Raw genomic sequence first — 19643 nt, forward strand, 5'->3', positions numbered from 1 at the left:
GCACAACGTAACTGTGGATTCAGGAACTGCTCAACGCCTGGCAGGAGATACAGCCACCTGCACTCTGGTGAGTGCATAGGACCAGTTAGTGTGGGGCGGGGGAAACAGGCACACTGGGCCACCCCAGGTGGGCAACTGGCGTCATTTCCTTCCCACTCCTTCCCCCAACTGGGCACTTACTTGATTTTTAGCAGATTGAGGGATTTGTTAGACGATGCTGTTATCTCTCCCGTCTTATTTCTATTGATGTAAACTGAGAAGCCATTATTCTGGAAGCCAAACTCCTTTGCAACCTAAAACAAGCCCCCAAAAACAGAGATTAAAGTATCAAAGCATCACTATGCTAACCACATGTATATCAGACAAGATTAGAAGAACACTCATTAAATTTAAAACTTCATTAACCATATTTCTCTTAATTTGCTGTCTTGTGAGGAAATCTGTATCATTTACACAGCTGCCAAGTAAAATGAGAAAAGTGGCCAAAAGGAAGCAAAGCCCTGTGCAAATAAGCCTGACTACACATTTAAGAATTTGAAGCAAGCAAGAGTCATGGTCATTTCTGGAAACTTTAAGTTCTACTTTTGAAATCAACTGTAAAAACCCAACCAATTTTGAAACCTAACAGAAACAGAACGAAGGGCAGAATGACGCCTCTACATAAGTGATACCTACGTGCTGTGTGGGTGTGGGTGTGGGGAAACCCACTCACCCAGTGACAAACCAGCGGGCCCGTGTGCCGCTCCACAGGGCACCCAGAACACAAACGGCGAACAAAAACAGGCAAGGTCATGCCGTGGAGGATCTTACCATCTGACGGGGGAGACAAGTCAACAGAGACAAAACCACAGGTTGAGAGCAGCATCATAGCAGGAGAAGAGGGAGCGTGGGAGAGGCCACTCCTGGGAAGGGCAGAGAAGGTGGGGAGCAAGCCCGAGCAAGAGCCTGGAGGAGAGCAAGGCTGCTGCACAGAGCTGGGCCAGGAACAACGCAAGCAGGGGGAGCAAGTTCCACAGCTGGGAGGCAGGAAGGGGCTGGGCAGAGCCCAGTGAGGCTGAAGCCCCATGGGCAGGTAGCAACAGTATGAGACGAGAATGGCAGGGAGCAGGAGCGGCACGCAGGACCACATGGCCCTGAGGAGCTGGGAAGCCACGGGGGCTGAGGGCAGGGGGTTGCTAAGCCACTGATCTTATTTCTCATTGCCATTCTGCTGCTGGGAAGAGGAATCGGGAGAGCCAGCCGTCCCACCCAGAGGAGATGGGGCTCAGACAAGGCCAGGATAGTGGAGACAGAGGGAGGGGCATGCCTTCCGGTGACCATAATCAACAGCCCCTGCTAGGGGGCAGGATGAGGGGCAGGATGGGTGAGGAAAAAGAAGGACATCGGACGATGTTCAGATTTCTGGCTTGAGAACCGGGTGGAAGATGACACCTGTGAGGGAACCACGGAAGAGGCTGAAGGAGGAAGAAGGCTGAAGGGAAAATCAGGCCTTCCATTTATTGCTGAGATCTGAGGTGACTCCTGGACACCCTAGTGGGGGCAAAGACAAGCGGTTAGTATTTGAATCTGAGGCCAGAAGAGGGATCCAAGCTAGAGCTCAACATTTAGGGGTTGTCAGGGTAGAGTTAAACAAATGAAGAAACACAGGATCCTGGCAGAGAAACCAGAAATGATAAAATAGAATCAATGGAAATTGTACAACTGAAAAATCCAATAACTGAAATGGAAAATTCACTGGATGGGCTTATCAGCAAAAGGGAGATGACCGAAGAAAGAGTCATTTAAGCTAAAGAGTGGCTAACAGAAACTACTTAATCTGAAAACAGATTTGAAAGAAAAATGAACAGTCTTAGGAATCCCTGGGACAGTATCAAATGACCCTCAGGAGAAGAGAATAAGGCTAGGACTGAACAATACTTGGAGAACAGACAACATCCTCAAATTTTATGAAAAACACAGGGTAAAAAATCCAGAAAGTTCAGTAAACCCAAACTAGGATAAGCAAAAAGAGAACTACCCCTGGCACCATCGTCAAGCGGCTCCAGGACCAGGGGAGTGACATCTTTAAAGTGCTAAAGAAGATGGAGAAAGACAAGTACCAAATGATTTCACTCATCTGTGGAGCATAAGAACAAAGAAAAAAAACTGAAGGAGCAAAACAGCAGCAGAATCACAGAACCCAAGAATGAACTAACAGTTACCAAAGGGAAAGGGACTGGGGAGGAGGGTGGGAAGGGAGGGACAAGGGGGGAAAAGGGGCATTACGATTAGCACACATAATGTGGGGGGGCACGGGGAGGGGCGTACAACACACAGAAGACAAGTAGTGACTCTATAGCATCTTACTAAGCTGATGGACAGTGACTGTAATGGGGTGTGTGGTGGGGACTTGATAATGGGGGGAATCTAGTAACCACACTGTTGCTCATGTAAGTGTATATTAATGATACAAAAATAAAAAAAATATAAATAAATAAAATAAAAATAAAGAAGAAAAAATAATCTGTCAGCTCAAAATTCTGTATCTGGCAAAAATACCCTTCAAATACAAGGGTGAAATGAAAACATTTTCAGGCCAGCAGGCCTCCACCTGGCACGTCTGCTATCAGCAGGCCTCACCCACCACAGGGATGCCAGCAGACGCTCTTGAGGCTGGAGAAGAACGACACCCGACAGACACTCAGGCCAGAGGAAAGGCTGGAAGTAAGTGAGGCACTCGGAAGAGACGAGCTCTAAACATGCAGGTCAGGGATGAGATTGGCCTGAAGGCATGAGGCTCCCTGGGGCGACTGAAGGGCCGCCTCAGTATATACCTTGTTCTACCTGTTGCTTTTTTCCTATGACAGAATTATTGGTAAAGCCTAGTATTTGTTCACTATCAGAAGAAAAGAATAAATTTAATGATTAACTTTGCAGACTAACCTTATTTTCTACTAATTAAAAAAACAGATTAAAAGTAACTTCAGAGCACCCTATCATTCTAAAATTTTGAGTGATAGTAAAAAGGACTTTAAACAGTCAAGATTTTATATCAGATGTGCTATAGTAAGTATTTGGTATCATACGATTTTTTTTCCAAGCTAAAAGTGGCATTAAGAAAATAAAGCAGTGGGAAATTAAGACCATAAAATTTCCCAAGTGCAAAAAGAGTAAGACTAAAGACTAAAAATACTACTTTTGACTTTTCTCTGAAACAGCTAGAATAGAAACTGAAATTAAGGAATTGTGGTACTTCACCTATTCTGCAAAAACATGATGTTTTTCTGTAGACAAGCACTGTAAACTATAATCTCTTACCAGGAGTATTATTAGCTGCATCAAAGTTACCACAATACTCCTGGGATGAAAAGGAATTTCCACAATGGGGTACGGGGTGTGGTATAGCCCTTCAAGTAAAGGTAAATCCCCTAAGACCACACGACCAGAGCTTCATGCTTCCTATTAGGACTAAGACGCAGGTGCATTTTCAAATATGAGAACCAGCAACAGTACTGCACACAAGTTGAATCCCACTTTTGGAAATGCATGAACTTATGTATTGGGTTTTCTCATGGTCCTCCTATGAAAGTAACTGCTTCTATAGCCAAAGCAATCCTGAGACGGAATAATAAAGCTGGGGGGATTACACTCCCCGACTTCAAGCTCTACTACAAAGCCATATAATCAAGCCAATTTGGTGCTGGCACAAGAACAGACCCATAGATCAATGGAACAGAACAGAGAGTACAGATATAAGCCCAAGCATATATGGCCAATTAATATATGACAAAGGAGCCACAGATATACAGTGGGGAAATGACAGCCTCTTCAACAATTGGAGTTGGAAAAACTGGACAGCTACATGTAAAATAATGAAAGTGGGTAATTGTCTAACCCCATACACAAAAGTAAACTCGAAATGGATCAAAGACCTGAATCTAAGTCATGAAACCAGAAAATTCTTAGAAGAAAACATAGGCAAAAATCTCTTGAATATAAACCCATCTCCTCGGGCAAGGGAAACAAATGCAAAAATGAACAAATGGGACTACATCAAGCTAAAAAACTTCTGTACAGCAAAGGACACCATCTGCAGAACAAAAAGGCATCCTGCAGTATGGGAGAATATATTTGTAAATGACATATCTGACAAGGGATTAACATCCAAAATATATAAAGAATTCACAAGCCTGAAGACCCAAAAAGCAAATAACCTGATTAAAAAATGGGCGGAGGATATGAACAGACAGTTCTCGAAAGAAGAAATTCAGATGGCCAACAGGCACATGAAAAGATGCTCCACATCGCTAATTATCAGGGAAATGCAAATTAAAACCACAGTAAGATACCACCTCACAGCAGTTAGGATGGCCAACATCAAAAAGACTAGGAACAACAAATGCTGGAGAGAATGCAGAGAAAGGGGAACCCTCCTACACTGCTGGTGGGAGTGTAAATTAGTTTCAAACATTGTAGAAAGCAATAGGGAGATTCTTCAAAAAACTACAAGTAGAAATACCATTTGACCCAGGAATTACACTCCTAGGAATTTACCCAAAGGAACCAAGATCTCAGATTTGAAAAGACATATGCACCCCCATGTTTACTGCAGCACTATTTACAATAGCCAAGATATGGAAGCAACCTAAGTGTCCATCAGCAGATGAATGGATAAAGGAGATGTGGTACATATACACAATGGAATATTATTCAGCCATAAGAAAGAAACAAATCCTACCATTTGCAACAACATGGATGGAGCTAGAGGGTATTATGCTCAGTGAAATAAACCAGGTGGAGAAAGACAAGAACCAAATGGTTTTCCTCACTTGCGGAGTCTAACAACGAAGCAAAACTGAAGGAAGAAAATAGCAGCAGACTCACAGACTCCAAGAAGGGACTAGAGGTTACCAAAGGGGAGGGGTGGGGGAAGGAGAAGGGGATTGAGGGGTATTATGAGTAGTACACATGGTGTCGGGAGGTCACAGAGAAGACAGTGTAGCACAGAGAAGACCAGTGACTCTGTGGCATCTTACTACACTGATGGACAGTGATTTCAATGGGGTATGGGAGAGACTTGATAATATGGGTAAATGTAGTAACCACATTGTTTTTCATATGAAAACTTCATGAGAGTGTATATCAATGACACCTTAATTAAAAAAAAAAAAAAAAAAGTAACTGCTTCTGTGAACTTTGTGAGTTTTTTATCTAAAGATACAGAAACCTAACACAAGGCCCTGGACATTTAAAAAAGAAATTTTAGCAGAGTCTCATAAGAACATGATTAAAATCTTAAAAACTTTGTATTTACATCTGAGGTAATTCTGATGTGTAATTAATGCTATAAAATAAGAAACATGTTATAGAATACAAACATTTATAATTGAAGGATCAAAAAGGAGTATGTGCCATGATTCCATTTGTGTTAAGTTCAGAAAAACAGGTGAAACTAAAATTTAGGGCTGAGAAATGCATACTGAGGTGGCAAAACACAGGAGGGAGAAGCAGTGGGAGTCTCATCAGGAGGGCGGGGCCTCTGCAGTGCCGGCCCTGCCCCCACTTTGACCTGGATGTCTGCCCGTCATCACTCATTTGTCTATGTTTTCAAGCACTTCTTAGTATATACCTTATTTCAAGGTTAAAAAAAAAGTTTAAGTATTCTAAGATGGGACCCTGTCACGTGCTGCTCAGAGGCCAGTTAAGACAGGACAGAACCGCCCACTACTGGAGCAGGTAGGACCTGGGATGACTCACTAAGGACCATTTCAGGGGGGCAACAACAGAAACCCAACAGAGCAAGCTCAGTACGGAGGCGACGAGGGGCACTGGTGGGCACAGAAGAACATGTCCCAGAAGGTCTGTGGTCTGATGATTCAGAGAGAGAACTTTTGAATGTAAAGCATTAGATGGTCCCTAACGAACCAAGAACTCTTAAGATTCTGTGAGACACTGTCAGCATAAAACATCTCATCACACTTACAAACATCCATTTCCTTAGAGGGCACAAGGCCACACACTAAACCAGGATTGAGGCTACCAAGTGTGGGGCCAGCAAGTGCAGAACAGCTGACACAGTTTTCAGGCACGTTTGTGAGGAGACAAGAAGGCCCTCTCAAAACCCACTTACTGAGCACATATGCACAGCCAAATTAGTAGCTGTTAAAAATGAGTGTGATTCCACTTACATGAGGAGCCTAGGTCATAGAGACAGAAAGTAGGACAGTAAATACCGGGGGGTGGGGGGGTGCAAGGGAAAGGGGAGCTGCTGTGAATGGGTATAATTTCAGGTTTACAGGACAAAAAAATTCCTGGAGATGGATCATGGCTGCACAACATGAGTGTACTCAGCCACTACCGAACTGTACACTTAAAAATGATTCAGATAGAAAATTTTATGTGTTATTTCTTGCCACAATTTTAAAAAAGATGTAAACCTACATTTATTGACATAGAACCATGTCCACAATCTATTAAGTGAAAAAAAGTGTCTTAAAAATTATCAAATAAGATTTTGACATCTTTGGAATGGATGCGTCTGACGAGCTTACAGTTCTTGCCTGCAGGACAACAGGACTGCCATATGGGTCACCGCCTGGGCATATATCTACTTGCCACCCAGGTGGCATGGCTGGGCAACTCTCATCTGTCAGCATTTCTATCCAATAAGCCATTTAATGATCAATCAGGGAAAGAATACGAATCCCAGTTGCTAAGCTGGTCTGGTAAGACAGACAGAATTCCAGCCCCAAGCACAGGTGTCAGCAGCTGGCCCACTGACCCTCCTGAGAGCAGATGATGACCTTCTGCAGTAAAACAGACACTGACAGCTGAGCCAAAAACAGTTCAGAAGGGCTAGACTCAGAGTGTGACATCACAGGGCAATCCTACCCAATTGATTTCACTTAGCTTTTTATTTTTATGCACGCCTACAAGTAATACACAACTAAAATTATTTCCAAGTAAATCTAAAAAGCATTTTATGTAATTAAAATCTAAATGACAAGGGAAAGCAAGCGTGACAGCATCTTTTCTTAGTAGTATGAATGTTTCTCCTTAAACTCAATAATGTCTTAGATTTGATGAAGTACAGCGATAGTACAGTCCAATTCCATTTTACTAAGTGTATTCACAGGCATGTCTGCTGGAATGCGTGTGTATGTGCTATGCTGACAGTTATTTCCGGGTGGTAGAATTTCAAGTGATTCTTACTTGCTTCTTTATCCTTTTCTGTATTGTTGGAACTTTTTATAATTGACCCATAGTATTTTAATAAACAGAGGAAAGGATTTTCATTTGCTGGGAAACATATTTCAGAGAAATAAATATGTTTGCTTTTGAGTATTCCCAAGAAAATTTCTCCTAAGAGATATCTATTGTGCCGCTGGTCAGGCAGTCAAAACTAAACTCTCTCTCTCCGACTCCAACCACTTCCAACTGACCAGCTCTCGGTTCTGTTTCCCTATGCAAGGAGACAACAAACTACCCAGAGGGAAATCCTAGGATTTCAGGAACGCTTCCTGAGCAAATAAAGTCAGAACTACAATTGTAAGCAGTGCTCGCTGTGACACAAACCCCACTATCAATCCAACCAATCATGCCAGAGAAAAGCAATGTGCAGGGTGGGCAGAATCAGGAAGTGAGGCAGAGAGAAAGGCAGAGGATGGGACGGGAGTAACAGGTAGGATAAAGAAGATCCTGAAAGGTGAATACCCGCCACAGCTACCTTTTTCAGAAATGTTGCAGCAGTTTCTCTCTTTGTTGCTGTGATCCGCTTTATCCCATCTGGGGACTGGACTCGAATTATCTGTTGTAAATGAAACAAGATGGTTACACAAATGGGTTTGATCCTGATCTATTACTGAGACTAAAATCTGCACTCTTTCAGCATCTGGGTCACTGAAATGTAAAGCCAGACCTCGCCCTCCCTTCCCCTTGCAATACCCAACCCGATGTTTGTGAAAGATGAAGCAGAGGTGTGAGGCCCACCAACACATCCTAAGACTACTGCTCTGATTCTCAGCTATCATCTCGCTCATAAAATGCAACTTCAGTTTTTAACCACTATTTACAGAGTATATATATCTGAAATACTAACACGTTTCTCTTCATATTTACCAAAAAAAAAGAAATAGCAAGAAAAATCCCCACCCTGAATCATAGGATATCTTTTAATTTTTTATCTACTTTTAATAAAAAGATCAAAAGAAAATAAAGGAGTTTAATACTCTGATAAGCCTCAGCACAGGATTTTAAAAAATACTTTCATGGCAAGCCTGGTCAGCAGCCCTGAAAGGCTACTGGGTAGAAAGCGCCACTTTCTAGGACTTGGTTTTTATGCTCATCAGAGCCCTTTTGAAGGTGGGTTACTAGCCTGGCCAACGTACAAGTTCCCGCTTTAGTGAGCGAACATGAAGCGGCATGCCTGCTGCAAACGGGACAGACGATGCTCCAACCGCCCAGGGGATGGGAGGAAAGACCGACAACGTCACGCCGGAAGGTACTCACGCAGCAGTTTCTCATCAGCAACCACTACACTGTGCGTTACATTCAAAACACGATACAGATGAAAAAATGTCACAAGCTGTTGTTTTTAAAAACACGATTTTCACTTACACACAACAAAAATGCCACAAAGGCTTTAGAGCTACTGTCTACTTTTATCAAATTCAGAACAATCTAGAATTTCCTCAAGCAGCTTGAGTCTGCCTCTTTTCCTAAGAATTGTTACTTGACTCAAGAGACTTTGTCCCCGTATTGTTCTCAATTTTTAAGATTCTGTTTCAAATAAACATCTTATGAAATCCCAATTGTTCAGACCACAAATATGTCCTACCTTTCTGCTTTTTAACTACATCTGTTTAACCTTCTCACTCATCTGTCTGGAGCGCAAACACACATTCTGTTGACTTCTGATTTCCAGTATACTTTGCTCCGGGTTCAACACCTAGAAAACTGGTTTCATAATATGCAGCAAGGGTATCAGGCAGATATTTCCATTTGTTTGTAACTGCAGTCTGTCTCCCAACACTGAGAAGCACTAAGAGGTGAAGAGCTCTGTCTCTCTGTGGGAGATTCTGCAACCATTCATTTAGCCAGTCAAAAGCATGACACCCAACTCCTTGAGGAGCTGAAAGGTGAGGCTTACACATTTCGGGGAGTTCTAAAACCTAAGAAGTCATTCTACTTGATCATCTACAAAAGGCCATGGCAGTCCGGGTTTCCAAGCTCAGCCCAGTATTGAAGCCCCAAGAGACAAGCCTAACTTGTATAGAGGGAAGTTCTGGCTTGGCCTCCAACAACAGGCTACAAAGTAAAGCACACACGAGACCCCTGGCAACATGGACACACAGTCTCTTGGTAACTTAGGTCTCCCTACTTACAACAACACTTCTTGGGGGAGTCAAAGAAATATGAGATAAAAATCATATTTATATCCACGATTTTTTAGAAGACCTCCTTCTGCATTAAAAGAGAACAGCAAACTTTTGAAGTCAATTTTAGAAAAGGGTCTGTTTCAATTCACCGCAATCTAAGTAATTCAACAAGACCCAATGCTGTCAATGAGAGCCTTGCCTTTATATACATTAGCAGAAAAATGGCCTCGTCTGCAACAACCCGCTTGTCCCTGGATACTTGAATTCAATTAGTATTACAGTAAAGGGAAAGTTTGAAAGCAGATTTCGAGGGCTAATACTTAACCTTTTTCTGTAAGTCCCCAATGATTAGTAAATCCTATTTTAAAAGGAGTTTATCTCTGCCGTTTCAACATGGCCCCTCTGCATTCAACAGAGCCCCTGAACGGAGAGCAAGGGAGGGGAGGGATTAGAGGCAAGGCTTCCCTGGGAGCTGGCCTCCCGCAGCCCCAAGTCATTCAGGAAGGGGTACAACGCCATTCCTGCCGCCTGGCCAGACCGCAGAGGCCGCCACAGGCGAAAGCCTGAACACAGCTTGCCGCTCAATCCTGCTTTGCTTCCCCAGGGAAATCCCAAATATTCCTTCACTTAACCAAAATGTGTCTGTCCGACCGCTCTGTTGGTTTTGGGGTTTTTTTTTCCCAGACACACTTTCTGGGGGAAACTTTCCACAAGTTAACACACGACTGACTTTTTTTCCAACTTTCGGGGGGAAGAGGAAATGCCAATTCCTAATTTCGGACAAAAAGTGAACTCGGCCTCTGTAATGCTCCTTTCTGGGCAGGCGGCTGTCAGCTTTCCCCGCCCCCGCGCGGCAGAACGCGTCGGGCGCCTGTGCCCCGCGGCTTCGGCTCGCGAGGAGGGGCCCTGCCGGGGCCCCAGCTGCCCCCGGGGCCCTCCCTTCGGTGGCGGTGACAAGGCGCTCGCTGGGGCGGATGAGGGCGCAGGAAGGAGAGACAGGAGGCGAGCAAGGCCGCACCCCGGCCCCAAGGGCTCGGACCCCTCCGCCAGCGCCCGGCAAGGCCCCGCGGCGGAGCCCCCCGCCCGGCGGAGCCCAGGCCGCCAAGCGGTGCGGCCAAGCGAGGCGAAGGCGGAAGGGAGGGGGCCGGGGAGGCGGCGGCCGGGCCGCGCCGGGAAATCTGCCGCCTCATGCCGGCGCCGCTCTCGCCCGGCCCCCACTCACGATGCTCTCGGCCATAGCGGCCGACCCCGCCTCCGGGCTCGGGCTCCGGGCCGCCGCCGCCGCCGCCTGCCGCCCCGCGGGCCTCGCAGCCCCAGCCTCAGCCCCGGCCTCCCGCCGCCGCCGCCACCGCCGCTCCAGCTTCGCCGCCGCAGCCGCCGCCGCCGCCGCCGCCACGTCCGGTGCGTCGCCCGACGCGCTCCCTCGGCCGCGCAGCCCGGAAAGAGGGTTCCGGCCGTGCCGGCGGCCCGCGCAGGCGCACGGCGGGCCTGGGCCGGCCTGGCTCGAGGCGCCCACGTCGCCCGCAGAGGCGCCCCTCGCACGGCGTGGGCTCCGCCTTGCGGCCTGGCGACGCAGAAGGTCCAGGGAGAAACACAAGCAGGCGTGGGTTGTTGGCGCCGGGCAAACGTCATTCCATACACCTGGTCACAGGGAAATGGTTCAAAAGAAAGGTATTTCCCTTGCATCTAATGTAAGAGAAATAAATGAGTTTAACCGCATTTCAGATCAATGTTTCTTTTCCACAGGATGTGCCACATGAAATATGCCACCAGGGCCAGCTTCGCGGCCACTGACCCGTGCCACTCAGAAGAGTCTCGTGTGTGATTCCACGCTCAGCCGTCACGGCCTTGAAATCCTTAATTTTTAACAAGGGGCTCCACATTTTTATTGTGCTCTGGGCCCTGCAAATTCGTACCTGACCTTGCCCATGATTGTTAAAAAACGGGAGAGAAGCTGGAACTGAAATGTCAAACAAAAGAAGAGGAGGGGCGGTGGTGGGGACTGTGCTGGGGATGGGACTGGGCAGGTGGCGTCTCCCAGGAGGTCACCCTTTCTTCTGCCATGAGAGCAGGTGCAGAGGGTCTCCTGGCAGCCTCTGCCCTCTGCAGCCTCCAGAGGGCCCCACAAGCCCACCACAACTTTGACACACATAAACACTCACATGCATCTCAGATGGAATGAGGGAGGTGTGGGGAGGTGCACACCCAGGGCTTGTAGAACTGGGTGATGGGTGGGGGTCTGCTCTGAGCCTGCTTTCCTACTGCCGTCCAGGCCAGGGAGAGAGCAAAGGGTGGCCTGGGGTCAGAGAGGCATGAGCTACCTTCTGTCTGCATGGCTGGGGTCCCTCCAAACACTAGGACACAGTGGTGACCACATTGAATTTCCTGTCTCTGAGAAGAGAAGCTCAGGGGCTAGGGCAGCCCAGGGACCTCAAACCAGAAAGGATGTTATCTAGTGGTGAATAGTTTCGCATTTTTACAGTGAAAAAATCGGGTGAACTGGCATTTAGTTACCAGCGGGTCTTCCAGGACTGTAGCCATGAACCAGTTCACCAGGGTCTGTCTTACCCCCTGGATGTGCTGATGGACCAGCTGCAGAACCTGCCAGGCTGAGGCCCACACAGGGCCCCACAGTGCTGGGGGACCAGCACCCTGACAGCCCTGGCCACACTGCAGAGCTACAGGGAATTCACCTACTGAAGCTGAAAATCTGGGCTCAGGAAGAAAGATGGTCCATCTCAACAAGCAGAGGCTGTCTTAAGCCCTAAAATGTGACTCCCCACTGGCATCCCAGTGGGGTTCAGTGGGGCAGAGGCTGGCAGCTAGTGCAGTGAGCCTGGCAGGTGCCTAGCTGTCCCCTGTGAGGATACCTGCCTGCCACTTCTTCAGAACATCCTTGCCTTCTTGATACCAGAGGGCGATGTGGAGGCCCTGCATGTTGGCACTCAGGGATCCACAGCAGGAGAGCTGGGGCACACCCTGCACTTGGCCATCACCCACTACCAGGGTGCCCTGGTCATTCTGCCATGGGTGGGATGGCCACCTACCAGGATGGGCAGTGGGTCCTGTTAGCCTGCAGCCAGAGCACAAAGTGCTCACATGTATGTGCTCACCTGTACACACGTGTGCATGTGCCCACATGAACACACACCCACACTTCATACCCACTTGTACACATGTTCACATGTGTAAACACATACACAGTTGTACACACGCTTCGTATGTGCATGCTCCTTTACGCACTCACATCTGCACACTCATGTGTGCACACAAACACATATAACACACTGGGCCCAGGCTAGGCCTTGTGTATCTCTGCTCCCTGCAACCAAGACCAGGTGGGCACACAGGAACCATTCCATAAAGGCTGAGCCAGCACACTTAGAAGGTCACTTTTGAGGGGTTTGGTAAGAACATCACACAAGACATCTCAGTGTGAAATGTTTGGATGTCTGAGTGCCCTGCATCCATGTGGCCATGGAAGACTGAAGGAGGGTAGGAGACACCCCACACGGGTGGGTCCCAGAACAGTAGGCCCTGCCCTTCCCATGGCCACCTCCACCCATGCCCTCCCAAGGGCTTTGCTGCAACTCCTGCTGCATTGTCCTGGGAAGATGGGCCTCTGTCAACCACCAGGGGGCTGCAGGGCCCTGGGCCTGAATGAGGGTGCAGCTTATAGTGTTTCCCAGAGCAGGTGGCTGTGTCGCCCACTCCAACACAGGAATATTTGGGCTAGGGTGGGTAAGCCCTCGGGGTCCTGGTGGTGCAGTAGGGAGAACAAAGTTGGGGCACCAGGGTGGGATCTGGGGCTGCAGGTCATCCCATTCCCCCCCAGGAAAGGTGCCTGAGTAACCACACACCTCCGACACCCTGGCCTCTGGCCCCTGCTGGGCCTCCACTCCCCTGGGTCCCCTTGCCCCAGGACTTAGCCTGATGTCTCTTTCATCATTCTGTGACTCCCCAGGCCCAGCTGGCCTTTGCCTCTGGACCACTCATTGTGCCAGCAGCTCACAAACGCTGTTGTGGCCCAAAGTGGGCCAACACTGACCTGCAGACAAGCATGGGGGTGGGGCATGAACGACATCGGCTGCTAGGTCTCCACCTCCAAGCCCCCACCATGCAGTCCACTTCCGACGCTGATATCCGACCCCTGCCAGGAGGTCCACTTCTGAGGTCCCATGTCCTCAGCACAGCTTGGCACCTGCCCTCCCACTTCCCTGCCTGTTGGGGTGGTTTAGGATGAGGTCCAGGCCTCTCCCCTGAGAGTGCTCTTTCAGGGGGAAGTAAATCTTACTGAGATGTATCATTTGTACAGTAAATCACACCAGTCTTAAGTGGGCTGTGTCAGGAGTTCTTATCTAATCACCTGCGGCCCCACACCAGTTCAGGACCCAGCCCCCAGGCCCCTTCGACCCCTCCCTGCGGTCACCCCTGCTCCGATTCACCACCCTTGGTTAGCATAGCCTTTTCTGACTTTCACATAAATGGGGTCACAGAAGGCCTTCCCGACGATCACTGATCACTGCTGTGCAAACATGCCCCTTGAGGACACTTGGCTCATGTGGACACACCTGTGAATGGCATCTGGGCCTTGACTGCGGCTCAGGACAGTCTGAACAGGTCTGGGGGGGAAGGCGGCGCTCCTGCTCTCCTGGCTGTGGTGTCAGGAGTGGATTGCCAGACCGCAGGTGGGTGCTTGTCCAGCATGAGTGGACACTAGGATGGGCTGGCTGGGTCACTGGGCGAACTGCACAATCTCTCTGTACCTGTTTCCTCACCTGTGAGGTGGGGCAGACATTCCTTAGTCCTGCTGTGAGCTGTTTGTGGGCCCTGTCTGACCCCACCTCCTTGGCGAGGCCTGCTCTGACTGCTGGGAGCACATGGGGCTGCCTGCCACCCCCCAGGCCTACCTGCTCTTGTGCCCCCAGCCATGGGGGTGCCCAGGCTCAGCCCTCAATGGGTTTCCTTCCCTCTCAGACTGGCCAGACCTCTGCTGTCCCCACCACCCTGCACCTACGTCCATACACTCCAGCTGAAGACACACATGCCTCTGGGCCCTGCCCCGCTCACAGTACTCCTGATGAGCAGGCAGAGACACACTAATTTTATTTTAAAACAGAGACGGCAAGCGTGAGCTAGGTTGTCAAGGATGAGCTTCCTGCAGGCGTGATGAGTTCTGAGAGGTCTGACTTCCTTGCTGGTGCCTTCAGGACCCCCTAAGGCCGGGGAACCGGGGTGTGGGGGACTCCTGGGAGGCCCTGCCCCGGCTTTCTAGTCACGAGAGGAGAGGGTCTGGGCCAGGGTCTCCAGAGGTTAAGCAGGGCCTGACTGGCCTGAGAGGGTATCTTGCAGGGAGGTGGTGGGCTCCTGTTAAGTGCATCTGGGGGCCTGAGCAACTGCCCTGGGAGGGTCTCCAGACATGAGCTGGGCAGTCTGAACACCCTCGGAGGGTGGGCCTCCTCAAAGGAATCCTGAGCAGGGGTTTCAGTGGGCAGCGGTGGAGACTGCCCTGGCACCCTGGGCTCGGGTCCAGGCTAGATGATGCCGTACTGAGCCAGCTCATGCAGCTCCAGGTGGTTGAAGGCCTCCCACGGGCAGATGACCGTGATGTCTGCAGGAGAAGGGGAACAGGAGGTTCACGAGGGCCCCAGGGGTCACTGTCCCCTTGGTACCGTTGTCCACCTCCCAAATGGTACGGGTACAAGTCCCAGGTGTACAGCCCTCCTTCCAGGACACACCAGCTTCAGGGGGGTCAAGTGGGCACCCTATCCAGGAAGAGAATGGGTGCAGCAGGCCCGAGAGAGCGGGCCAGAAGAAAGGGGGAAGGGCAACAGCAAGGACCCCTCTCCAAGCGCCTGGCAAACCTGCTCAGTGGGAACAACCCCCGCTTCAGTAGGGTCTTGACGTTGGGGAAGAAAATGAAGGACAAGCTGGGGGTGGGGGGTGGTAGCCTAAGTGAGCCTTGGCCTGAGGCAGGGGGGCTGGGGGGCTGGACTCACTGGTGGGTGGGTGAGTAGGGGCACCTGCATGGACCCCAGACAGAAGCTGTCATACCTGTTCCCAGGCCTTCCATTCCTGGAATGTCGTCCCCAAACCTGCAAGGACACAGAGCGGTCAGGGACGGTGGACAGGGAGAGAGTGTAGCGGTGGGTGGGGGCATGAATGCACTTGAGTGCAGGTTCCTGAGAACTCAGAGTGTGAGTGTGCCCTGGGTGTGTACGGGGCGCAGCAATTGGTGGGCTGTGGCTGAGCCTTTGGGTGTCATGGGCGTGCTTTCCATGCCCATTTGGCAATGGCAGCTGGATAGGGTGACAGGAGCCCCCAAGCCCCACCTGCCCCCCAGTCCCAGAATGGGGCACCCTGAGACAGGCCCGGCTCAGGCCCTGAGGAACTGTCCTACGTCATTAGGATGCTGGGACCACCCTCAGCCAGGGAGGGTGGCTCAGCGCCCTCCCCAGACCCCTCCCTAGAGCGCAGCCCCCCCGCCCCTCCTGTCGCGGGGCACCCAGCCTCCACCCCTTCACAGAGGCGCCCCTCCCTTGGGCTGCTTACCCTTGGATGCCTTTCTTGGGAGGCTTGCTCTTGAATTGCCTGGTTTGCCGCTGCTTAAATTTGGGGGGCCCTTTCCTGGGAGTGACGGGCCCCCCCGTCACCCTGGTGGCTGACCGGACCTCGGCCTTGGGTGGCTCCAGGTTCATGGCCAAGCTGGTGGAGACGCTGTGGTGACCTTTGGTTTTGGACTCCCTCACTCTGGGCGCTGGGGGCAGACCAGGCCAGGGGTCCCAGTCAGCCCTCTTACTTCTGATGCACCTCTCAGGTCTCAGAGCAGAGGGGACCCTGAGATACAGGACCCAGCCATCTTTTGTGTGACCTGGACAGTAGCATCTACCCCCAGGAAGCCCCTGCCACTGCACTGTGGGGCTCCATCTGGGGCCAGACAGGGGGAATGAGAGTACTGGGTGTTTCCCCACCCCCTTCCCCTGTGTTCCCACCCACCCCTGGGGGTTGGAACACCTGGTCTCATTCACATCAGGCCCCCAGTGCTGAGATGAGTGACTCAAGAAAGAGGAAGGCAGGTGCCTGGGCAGGAAGCGGCTGAGCTGAGCTGTGACCCTCACTGGCCAGTGTCTTCCCTCTGCTACTAAATACCCTGGCCACTCAGCTGTGCTTGGAGCCTGCTCTGGATGCCAGTGTCACCTGCTGGTGTCCTTGCACCACCGCACAGGATGTCCTCCCCTCCTCCTCCCCAGAGCCTCTCTCCGTTTGCCCTAAGCCCTGGTGACCTTGGCCAAGGGCAGCTTGGCTTCCTCCAAGCCTATTAGCACCAGAGCGAGAATCTAATCTGGGCTGTTGTGAGCCCAGAAGGTTCAGGGGCTGAGCACATGGCACAGGCAGACGCGACTGCCCCCAGCACTGGATGCCCCAAGGCATGACCTCTTGGGTCCCCTTTCTTGCCCTGGTCTTGTGGGCCACGATGCCTGATACCAGCCTTGGGTCACCCCCAGCTGCCTTCTAGAGCACCAGGGCAAAGACCAACCGGGATGCAGGGACCGATGGCCAACTGCTGAGGAGGCTTTGGCAGCGGGTGCAGGGTGCCTGGGACTGGGGTGGACCCTGCCATGGGCCTTCCCTCCCTAAGGTTCGGTCTCTGCGCTGGGACAAGCATCAGCCCGGGAGGGACTAGGGCTCAGGAGCCAGATCTGCGCAGGGTCTAAGGGGGACAGCAGCGGGCCAGGTAGTCCTGGCTGCTCAGACCCCATGACACCCACTCCTTAGAGCCCAGGCAGACCCTTTCCCCTTGGGCCACGGGCCTGGTATGCGCAGCCCTGAGACCTGACGGAGCTCTCACTATTAGATGCTGTCCCCAGGGAAACTGCGGGCGGAGCTGCCCTAGCCTGTGGCTAGTGCCCACTCAAGCTGGCTAAACATGTGTGGTCTGAGGCTCCTGTACCATTGCTGGCCTTGGGGACAGCCTGCACCAGTTTGACATGGGGAAGCACAGGCAATAGGCTGGGCATCCTCCGAAGAACAGGGTGGTGGGTGGACCCCTGCAGGCGCAGTCCTCATTGTGGTGGTGAAAGCCTGCCAGCCCCCCACCTCTGGGCAAATACCCACTGACACCCCCGGGTAAGTGGCTGCCAGAAAACGCAACTGGAGGTCAGTACTCACCAGCAGAGGCAGGTCTTGGGGCCACGGGTGTGAGCGGCACAGCCTCCCTCAGCAGGGTGCTGGCAGGGCATTTATCCCCATGCGGGGCAAGCTGATTAAGACCACCTCTGACGCACACTAATGAGATTGCAGGCCACTCAGGCGGGCATCACCGCTAAGGATTCCAGGAGATGGAAGGGGCTCCCCCTCAGGTGTGGTCAGGAGCCTGGATACCCACTAAGGATGAACCAGGGTCAGGAGAGGAAGGGGAAGAGCTCAGGAATAGCCAGGGGAGGGCAGGACTCTCTCCTGGAGCTGCTCATCTTTGAAATGAAGGCCAGATGGCACCGGCCATTGTCTTGGGCCTCCCTGACCGTCCTCACCGTTCATCTCTCCCTCTTGCTGCGTCCCTCCCGCTCCAGGGCCTTCGCCTCTGCTGCTCCTCTGTGTGGTGTGTTTTCTCCCTCCCTTTTCCCCAGCGCCCTCCTCCCGGACTTCTGAGCTCTGCCCCAGCATCATATCCTTATGGCAACCTGTCAAACCAGACCAGGATGCCTGCTGTGGAGACCTCATGGCAGTGCTGCTTTCCGTCTTTATTTATCATGTAGTTGTATTTTTGGGTAATTTCTGTGTTAACCTCTGCCTTCCACAGTAGACTGGAATGGGCCCAGATGTCCCCTGGGCCCTAGGGTCTAGCCCAGGGCGATGCTTCACAGATGCTCAGGGAGTCCCTGAGGAACAAACGGATGTATGAGGAAAAACAAGATCCCACAAGCTTGGCAGGCTTGACCACCGTGTTTGCCATCTAGGAATGGGGTCTGCCCCACTGTGAAGGGCAAAGCCGATGGATCCCCTCTGGGGACATCTCACACCACACAGGTTTGCTATGGCTGTTTTATTCCAAATTAAGGCTAGTTTCATAGGATCTACTGGGTGGGATATATACACATGTACACACACACACATATAATGTGTATACATACGTATAGACATAGAGAAAACCTTTTGTAAGTTCTTATTTTTGAGGAAAACAGATCTCTCCCCACACCTCTGATACACCACCTCTACGCTGCAGACCTTCGGGGGCTCTGGAACACACTGAGCTCCGCTGTGCTGCAGTCCCTAGGGAAAATCTCTCTTCCTGGGCCATTTTCCAATCTGTACAAGGACTGGGTTAGATTAGATGCTCCCTGAGATTATAGAGTGTAATAAACACGTGTTGCCATAGTCACGTTTCTCTGAGCCAACCAGCACTTTCTGGATGACAGCTGTCCAAGATGACAGCCTGAATTACTGGGTGTCTTACTAGGTATTAGCCTGTGGCACCATGTTTTGTGGCTGTGTGGTTTAGTTCTCCCATCCACAGATCTCTATGTGAAATGCTGTTTATCAGCTCAAATCCCTCTTGAAATTGTATTACAATTTTAACTTTTCCCTTAAGTGAGATAAAACAGGCACAAATTCCTTGGCCCCCGCCTTGGCCAGGCCATGGCATTAGAGCTTGGAATGTATGGAGGGGAGAGGGGAACATTTGCATGGATGTGGGTCAGCAGGAGATGGGGATAGGCAGTAAGGGCCCTAAGACAAAGTCCTACCTGGGCTGATGGTCCAGTGGCCAGGTCTGTAGCCAAGGAACAGGCTGGCCAGGAGGTGGGTTCTAGGGCTAAAGCCCAAGGCCTGAAGGTCCATCTGCCCTGGCCAGCTGCCTTGGGAGCCATGGCTAAGCTGCGGGAAGGACTGGTGGCTAAGTGGTGCTCAGGCCCCTGCAGGTTGATTCTGCCTGGCTGGCAGTAGACTGTCCACCCAAGAACACAACAGCTGGAGACTGACTGCAGCTGGACACACGGGGTGCTTCCCAGGCTCTCTGTGGGCATCTGTTTCCGCTGAGGGTTTTGCCATTGGCAACCTCACAAGACTAGGTGGTCCTCCCTCTGCTGCCCTGCTGAGTAACCAGAGCTGACCTCCACGCAGGACCTCTGGGATATGGGAGGTATCGGGACATGGCCCCATGGTCATCATCAGTTGAATATTCAAAGAAATGGGTCCTACTTCACCCTCAGAGATGGTGAGACATGATAACCTGCACCTGCTCTCTGACAAGGCAACACAAGCCCAAAGGCAACAACATGGGCGCCCATC

General features: G+C 50.9%; 2 protein-coding genes across 6 annotated transcripts in view; both read right to left on the reverse strand.

Annotated features, from left to right (window-relative positions):
- The window catches only part of NPLOC4 (NPL4 homolog, ubiquitin recognition factor), a 57898-nt gene extending 47160 nt beyond the window's left edge, over positions 1-10738 (reverse strand). Inside the window, exons 1-3 of one of the 3 annotated variants that reach the window (XM_073236108.1) lie at positions 10579-10738; positions 7706-7786; positions 181-293 (exon numbers count right to left, since the gene is read on the reverse strand). In XM_073236108.1, the coding sequence (XP_073092209.1) occupies positions 181-293; positions 7706-7786; positions 10579-10593 (209 nt within the window). In that variant the 5' untranslated portion in view covers positions 10594-10738. Of the gene's footprint in view, positions 1-180; positions 294-7705; positions 7787-8366; positions 8418-10578 lie in introns of those variants that run through there. The other 2 variants (XM_073236107.1, XM_073236109.1) reach the window with 2 other exon arrangements.
- A 3706-nt stretch (positions 10739-14444) lies between these two features.
- On the reverse strand, positions 14445-17857 carry PDE6G (phosphodiesterase 6G). 3 transcript variants are annotated; one of them, XM_036997430.2, is made up of 4 exons: positions 17526-17857; positions 15909-16061; positions 15411-15451; positions 14445-14967 (listed from the first exon to the last, which is right to left on the reverse strand). In XM_036997430.2, the coding sequence occupies exons 1-4, from the start codon at positions 17594-17596 to the stop codon at positions 14891-14893; spliced, it is 342 nt and encodes a 113-aa protein (XP_036853325.1). In that variant the 5' UTR covers positions 17597-17857; the 3' UTR covers positions 14445-14890. The 3 variants fall into 3 exon arrangements, with proteins under 3 accessions (XP_036853325.1, XP_073092218.1, XP_017536111.1); XM_073236117.1 differs by having other exon boundaries at positions 15909-16193; positions 17526-17851; XM_017680622.3 differs by having other exon boundaries at positions 15909-16113; positions 17526-17848.
- Positions 17858-19643: the final 1786 nt, after the last annotated feature.

This window comes from Manis javanica, chromosome 4 (assembly GCF_040802235.1).
Source record: "Manis javanica isolate MJ-LG chromosome 4, MJ_LKY, whole genome shotgun sequence".
Lineage (NCBI taxonomy): Eukaryota > Metazoa > Chordata > Mammalia > Pholidota > Manidae > Manis > Manis javanica.